Source organism: Astatotilapia calliptera, unplaced genomic scaffold (genome assembly GCF_900246225.1).
Source record: "Astatotilapia calliptera unplaced genomic scaffold, fAstCal1.2 U_scaffold_122, whole genome shotgun sequence".
In the NCBI taxonomy this organism is placed as follows: domain Eukaryota; kingdom Metazoa; phylum Chordata; class Actinopteri; order Cichliformes; family Cichlidae; genus Astatotilapia; species Astatotilapia calliptera.
Window position 1 is genome coordinate 34913 of NW_020535644.1, and position 7785 is coordinate 42697.

A 7785-nucleotide genomic window follows, 5' to 3' on the forward strand; every position below is an offset into this window, starting at 1 on the left:
TTGTGTGGTACTCTGGCTTCCGCTCACAGTCCAGACATGCAGTTATTGGGATTAGGTTAATTTGAAAATGGTGGTAGGTGTGAATGTGAGCATGAATAATCTCTCTGTGTTAGCCGTGTGACAAAGTGGTGACCTGTCCAGGGTCTTATGGCAGCTGGGATAGGCTCCTTGCCCCCCATGACCCTGACTTGGATAAGCAGAAGAGGATGGAATTAAAGTACATCTACATGATGCTCATAATGTCCTTAAAGGGACTTTCTTAATCCATCTATTCTCTTATGCTTATCCAAATCCCCCAAAGGAAGCATTGTTTTACCAGCAGGCATGTTTTCAGATGTCTGCTGCTGTATTTTTTAAAGCCCTGCCCCCATTTCTTCTGGGGGCGGGATTTCCTTTTCCCAGGTCACCATAGTAAATAAAAATGCTTCTCAGTGACTTGCCTGGTTAAATAATGAATTACATTAATGTGATGTACTATGTTTTTGTACAAATTGGTCTTGCACAGAAGTACAGCCCCGCTCTAGTTCAACTTCAGTTGATGTCTCTTCAACACAAAACAGATTTTTTGAACATTTTTGGATTATTTGATAGCTTTACTTCATTTTGAAGGTTTTTAGCTAGTTTGGAGATCAGAAATATACAAAAAGTAGCTTTTAAGTACCTTGTATTTTTCATTGATTATATGGTGATTTATGATACAGGGTTTCTTTGAGCATCAGGGATGTTGGCTAGTTGGTAATCCTGGATTCTCTATCCCTCGTTTCACTATACCCGGCTCGCAAACATTATCAGTGGGGTGTGTGATTATTGATCACACGGTGAGTTTCTGTTGTTTATTTTGGTATAGATGTCGGTCTGTTAATTAGACTGAGCTCAATGTTTTGATTGTTTTTCCTGTCTTGCTTCTGTGGATCACCTGTGTTTCCTGGAGTCAGTCGGCCATCGGTCTAAATGAAGAGAGTATGACTGACTGGAGCACAAGAGCAGTGAGGCAAATTATAGGAGTGATTTTCTGTAGTCTGTGACACTTTATGAATATATGGATGAACAGTACCAATACTATAGTTACCCACAATCAAAAGGCATGGCAGCAGGAAGAAGGATTACCTTTGAGAAAAACAATCCAGACGAGTAAAAACTCATCATATGTATATCTCGAGATGATGTGCACCATGTCCTCAAAAAGTCTGAAGAAACTGGACAAGTGGAGGACAAAAGAAGAAGTGACGGGACTGAAAACCCATGTACAGCAGATGAACAGCATCTGGAAGTCATGTCCTCAAGAAACAGGAATAAACCAGCAAATAGTAAAGCACAGTTCTGTGCATTTGAACCTGTGGTGTTGTGCATTCATGTCAAAACTGATGGGATTATGAATTCAGAAAAGTACTATCAGAGTTTAATCCACCATGCAATACCATCTGAAAAGTGTCTGATTGGTTAAGCCTTAATTTTTTTCATCAGGGCAATGATCCCAAACACACTGCCAATGCAGAAAAAAAGACCTGGATAGAGGAACTATTCCTGAAGAAACAACAAGAAAGCTGCCTAAGAGAGTTCAGGCTGTGTTGGAGGATAAAGGGCCTCACACCAAATATTAACTAACTAAATTGCGCAAACTCGGTTTTTGCCTCATATACTGTATTTGCATGTTTGCTTAAATGGCTGCACTTATTTTATATTTTTCTTACAAAACATGAAGAGATGACTGGTGGCTCAAGAAGCAAAAAAAAAACTAAATAAATTACTGAGGAGGAGATTCTTTGGCAGGATTGAAAATCATGAAGCCAGCCAACCAGAAGGTGGCGCTATTCCGTCACAACACAGTCAAACTAAAAGCCTGTTTCTAAAAGACCCGGTGAAGAAGACCAGACGCTAAAGACGAGAACGGGAGGACGTGACTGTCTGAGCGAATGAAAATGGCTTTGAGGGCATGTTTGAGGACCAAGCCGGGTTTAACAGGTAGGTTTGGGAGTTTCGGGGGGAGAAAGTCCGAGTTTGTGCGTCTCTATTTCCTCACAACACACCGAGCTCCTGCTGCCGACGGTGCGCTGCAGAAACTGGAGCAAAGGTCGCAGCGCTTGTCTCTTTATGTCGGTGTGTGCAACTCCACTCACCCACAACACGGGAGCTGAGAGCGAATACGAGGCTGAACGTGTAAAGAAGCGTGTGTTTGTTATGTGCTGCATGCCAGCTGTTAGCTTTAGCTGTCTGTCACAGAGGCTCCGGAAACAAAAGCTCATATGAAACTGTTTTTCTGTTCATTAGCGAAAGAAAAAAATGTTTTCGTGCATCATTTCAACTTGGATCTCTTCAAACTATTAACACGACTGCACATTGATACGTATTATATCAAGTTCTATAATAAGTATGCTACATGGCTGTTTCCTGTCTTTTGAATGTGTGTGTTGCTGCTTTGTGACCGATGACTTTGAACTGAGCCAGTGTGCTGTGTTCCTGTGCAGCTCTTCTGTCCCAGCTCTCCTGCAGCGGTCATGCTGCTGCTCGCAGGGCTCCTGCGCTTGTTGCTCAGCGGAGCAGCAGCTCCACCTCACAGAAGATCAAAGTGGATTTTGACCAGAGCTCAGGTGAGCATTTTGCTAATACGACTGTGCAGGTGAAAGGATGCTTTGTAAATGAGACATGAAGTACAACTGTGAGTGAGTTGTTCTAAATATGTAGGGGAAGGTCATGTAAATACAGATGTGTGGAAAATTCAGCTGGCTCTGCCTGTAAGTCTCTTGTCCCACAGACATTAACTCCCCCTGTTTAACTCCAGCTGGCACATGAGGCAGTTCTCCAGCTGTAGCATGTTCAGCTCGGAGCTGAGCGAGCACCACGATCACCAGGGGGAGTTGGAGTCCGTCTGCTGGACTAGAAGAAGCCAAATTACATCAAGGGCAGCCACAACAGAAATACCTGTGACTCACCAAAGCTGCATTGTAATGAAATTAAATAAAAGTTATTGTCCAGCATAAAAGGAGCATTTTTAAAAGCTGAGGCGCGTAGCAAGCTTAGAGCAGCGTGATGGATAATGCAAACCCAGCAAAAAAGCAACTGTGTGAATATTTAAAACAACAGTTGATGCTCAAGGCTATTAACCAACCCAGGGAGGTGTAATACACTTCGATAAAATCTTCTTCTCCATCAGAAAAACAATGTTAGTATATTTATTATGCTATAATAAATATCATCTTATATATTACTCGCCTCCCAGTCTGACTGCGAGGAGACAGAGGGGGGAGGGGCAAAAAAACCTGGCAAATCAAATATGTGGATCTGGTGCTGCGATGACTGACTGAGCCCATAAAGTCATCAGGAAAGTGTTTACTGAGGCTAGGAGCTTCTCCCACACTTTTATAGGGCTGTGTCATTGATATTGATGTCCGCAGTGCCGTGTAGAGTGAAATCCAATAACGTGGGCGATTAAAGTAGAAAAGAATTTATCAGCGTGGTGGCCCCCAAAGCCCCTCCTCTCACCACATCCAGAGCAGAGCCAAGCCTCTGGGAGACCGCTGAGGTGAGTTTCTCACATCACTGTCAGTCCAATTAAAGTGTTAAAGCACCTTAGTGGGTGGATACACCCGTATGAATCAATATCCTCTCACCCCATTGACTTAATTAGTCGGATGCAAAGTGCAGCAGGCCGGCGATCGCTCAGGTTGTTTGTCTTTCCTCTCAGGGATCACTAATTTGAGTTTAATCCAGTGTGACCTCAGCTGCCATCATCAGCAGACACAAAGCATGCAAAATCTCCATCGCAGGTTTCCTGGCGCAGCAATCACTGCAGCATTCAAGTGAATGATCATGGCCTCTGTCTCTGCAGGTGTGGCAGTGATGCACATGCAGAGTCCTCCTGTCAACAGTCTTAGTTTAGAGTTTCTCACTGATGTCTGCATTGCTCTTGAGAAGCTGGAGATGGACAAGAGCTGCAGAGGCCTCGTCGTCACCTCGGTACAGTTAAAGCAGCTTTGTGCAGATGGACTAACATCTGTGTTACAGTGAAGTCTTTCATGTTTACAGTTCCACAGCTGAAGTTTGAACATGCTAAGTATAATGACAGTTTATCCAGCGGGTTTAGCTTCTGGATGTGTTTTACCCTGAAATCCAGAGCCAGCCCAAGGTGTTCTCAGCCGGGCTGGACATCTTGGACATGTATGGGAAGAGTCCAGAGCACTGTGCGGAGTTCTGGAAAGCTGTGCAAGAGATGTGGCTCAAGTTCTATGGCTCCAACATGATCACTATAGCAGCAGTCAATGTACGTATAGAACAACGCAGCACCTACCTCCACACTGTCTGCACCTCACACAAGGACAGAGTGGTGCATTCTGGGGGGCAAACACACTGAAATAAGCTTGCGGGCTTCTCGTTACTCGTCACCCAGGGCTCCAGTCCTGCAGGAGGCTGCCTGCTGTCGATGACATGTGACTACAGAATAATGGCGGATAACCCTCGTTACAGCATCGGTCTCAATGAGACCAAGCTCGGCATTGTAGCACCTTTTTGGTAAGAAATTACACCAACACTAATTACAATAATAATTGATAGTACCAGCAGCAAGGTAGAAACACAGTTTACATGCATTAGTCTCATTTAAGCTCAGTGAATGCGAGAGGTTTGCAGTTAGCTTCTTCTTGCATGGTTCTCCTGCGCTGTAACGCCGCTGCTCATGTTGTGGAGATAAAAACAAAGAACTCATTTCAGTCTCACTGCGGTTCATCTTTTTGAATCGGGGTTTGTATAATTTTGTGCCAAAGCCCCTAAAACCAATACAACTTCTCAGTTTAAAAACTGTTTTATTAACATTTCACACCCATCTTTGTTTTGTCTTGTCACTGTAAAACTGCTCCTGCAGGTTTAAGGACACTATGGTAAACACAGTCGGACATCGGGCCACAGAGATGGCCCTACAGTTGGGGCTGCTCTACAGCCCTGCAGAGGCCTTGAAGATAGGATTGGTGGACCAGCTGGTGCATGAAGACCAGGTCCTCACTACAGCCACAGAGACCATGACCAAGTGGTTGGCTATTCCAGGTATACTAAACATCAGTTATACTTGTCATTTTTTCCACCTGTGGTGCTGCAACTTGGTCTGCACAATATGTTCATGTGTATGTCAGGTTATTGCTGCCAAAAAGATTCACCTGAGTCAAGATTTCTAATCTTGTTTCTATTCAAGATAAAGTAAAAAGTCTGACAGCTCTTTGGTCATTTGACCACATTTTGAAGTCAAGGTAAAAATGTCTCCGTCTGTCCTCTTCGCTGCTGTGCTGCTCATATGTGTCATAATCAACACAGGAGAACCTAGAACAAAGTTTAATCGGTCGTCCTATTATCTCAATGCTGCTGTGGGTTTTTTTCAGTCAAACAGATGTTAGATGGAAATGTGTGATCCCCTCTGTAAAATCAGACGTTTTGGCACGTTGAGGTTTTGGAGTATTCAGGTGGTTAATTCCACGGTCTTCACAAGGTCGAACTACAACACTCTACAACAAACAAAACGAGCTACATGTCTGAGACTACAGGCTCAGTTAGCATGTTAGCACTTGTCAACATTTCAAGACCAGACAAGCATGACTCATTTGACACCAAAGCGGAAACGTTTGAACATAATGTTGCATGGTGCAGTCAGTGAGTCGATCATAAGCACGTCATGCATCTATCCAATATCGAAAGCTTTGCCCAAATTGTGCCACGATCCCTTCACAGCAGCCAACCTACAACAGACGTGCTGGAAATGAAAAGAATCGAGGTTTTGCAGTGGCCCCGTCAAAGTCCAGACGTCAGCTGGATTGAAATGCTGCGACCTTATGAAAGAATTCTCCCCAAACCTCAATGAGCTGGAGTCGCACTATAAAGACAAACGGGCCAAAACTCCTCCGACGATGTGAGACTGAAAGTCGTGCAGTCAATAACGACTTTATTGCTGTTCAAGGTAGTTCTGCAGTCTACTGCATCATGGGGAGTAAAACCAGGGTTCCTGCACACTATCAAAGACAAGGAAATGATGTTTTATTTAAAGTAGATTTATTTGTGTAGCTCAGGTGGTGGAGCAGGTCATCCACTGATCGGAAGGTTGGTGGCTCGACTCCTGGCTTCCCCTGGTCTATGTGCCAAATATCCTTGGGCAAGATACTAACCCCAAATTGCTCTGAATGTGTGTGAACATTAGCTATGAAGCACTTAGAAAGATGTGCTTGTGCGAATGGGTGATTGCACAAGTTGTGTAAAGTGCTTTGAGCGCTCAGATGAGTAGAAACGCGCTACATAAGACCCAGTCCATTTACCATTTGGGTAATAAAATTGCAGGTAACATTTCCAAGGCAGGTAGGAAAAAAATGAGCTGCTATCAGTGTATGTTTGTTTTAAGGTGAGGTGCCACGAACCCGCATGTAGGGAGATGTAACCTCGTACCTCAGAAGTGTCGATATGGGTGTATTTCCATCTGTACAGCAGTATTTAGTACATCCTGGTACTTGGCAGGATGTGCAGGAGGCAGAGAAAGAGCATAAGCTTTCAGCACCTGTTAGAAATGTCACTTTCCCACATAAGAAATAAAAGGTGCTCCACAATAGTGCTGCAATTGAATATATTTTGCAATGAATTGAAGCCCATGTCAGTATTCATAGAAGAAATTGTATATGAATGCACAGCTTCCTTACATGTGCATTTGTTTCATTTGCAGATCACGCCAGACAGCTCACAAAGTCCATGATGAGGAAGCCAACCATAGACAAGCTGGCGGCTAACAGAGAGGCTGATGTCAATAACTTTGTCAAGTTCATCACCAAGGACTCTATTCAGAAGTCCCTGGGGATGTATCTGGAGATGCTTAAGAGAAGAAAGGCTTAGAGAGGGGAAACATGTTTGCACACTTTGTAGCACCAGCTACAGATGTGATCTGACATCAGGCAGTGAGCAGTCTACATGTTTGGGGGATAAAACCCAGCATTTACCCCTCAAGATGTTAATAAAAACACTCGAGGTTAGGGTGTGACTTTTTGTTTTGGTTTGAAGAGCCGTACACTCGGGCAACCTGCCGAGCCTTCTCCATCACTCAGCATTACCTGCGGTATGCTTACGCGAGCAAACTGCTAATTGTTGCAAAAGAGTCTCACATATGAAGAACTAACAGCAAATCTGACCTTTAGTGCATCTAAATGTGGCAAAGCCTTTGTCATCTCTAACAAATGTTTGGTTTTTACTGTGAAATATCCAAATAAATGTCTGGATTCATACATTAAATGGATTAAAGCGTGTGGTTCTCATTCATTATCTCTGTAACTCAGACGTCTCTACATTCAAATGACAGTTGAGAATGTTAAAAATTCAGCGGACAACCAAATCAAAATGAATCTTGCATTCTTATAACAAGGAGCATTTTTCATTCTTTGTATGTTTGTGTTTTGGACAATTGAATCAATATACGACACTTCAAAAGGACCTGAGTGTCAGCGCAACACAATCGGCTAAACTTCAGGTGTGCAGTGTCTCCACACTTTTCACTGTCACGTCCTGTGTGTGACAGACATGAATGACCTCTGCTGTGGTGCTCCCTGTTTTCTTTGAGCACTACATTTACACATTTAAGAGTATTACCCTCAAATGTGTTTGGATTTGTCAATGTGTGAGTCGTCTACTAAGCCTAAAGCTACAAGTCACTAAGGTGACTCCTGGAAAAGTAAATGTTCTTTCATGTAAAGAGATGAAATCAGCACGTGTATTCACTTTAATATTACATCCTCGGGGGGGAGGCTAAGTATTTTGCAGCAGCTTGGTATTGAA

The 7785-nt window shown here is 43.4% G+C and overlaps 1 protein-coding gene across 1 annotated transcript; it reads left to right on the forward strand.

Annotated features, from left to right (window-relative positions):
- The first annotated feature begins 1840 nt into the window (after positions 1 to 1840).
- Positions 1841 to 6958, forward strand: LOC113017437 (enoyl-CoA delta isomerase 1, mitochondrial-like). The gene is made up of 7 exons (XM_026160589.1): positions 1841 to 1962; positions 2466 to 2588; positions 3827 to 3954; positions 4112 to 4258; positions 4385 to 4506; positions 4856 to 5034; positions 6686 to 6958. The coding sequence occupies exons 1-7, from the start codon at positions 1914 to 1916 to the stop codon at positions 6850 to 6852; spliced, it is 915 nt and encodes a 304-aa protein (XP_026016374.1). The 5' UTR covers positions 1841 to 1913; the 3' UTR covers positions 6853 to 6958.
- The last annotated feature ends 827 nt before the right edge of the window (positions 6959 to 7785 follow it).

What these genes read in the sequence shown, in the direction of transcription:
- LOC113017437 (XM_026160589.1), top strand. Translation starts at nt 1,914, where the DNA reads ATGAAAATGGCTTTGAGGGCATGTTTGAGGACCAAGCCGGGTTTAACA. An exon ending in GACCAAGCCGGGTTTAACAG is followed by an intron (nt 1,963 to 2,465) that starts GTAGGTTTGGGA and finishes GTTCCTGTGCAG; the next exon opens with CTCTTCTGTCCCAGCTCTCC. An exon ending in GAGGCCTCGTCGTCACCTCG is followed by an intron (nt 3,955 to 4,111) that starts GTACAGTTAAAG and finishes CCTGAAATCCAG; the next exon opens with AGCCAGCCCAAGGTGTTCTC.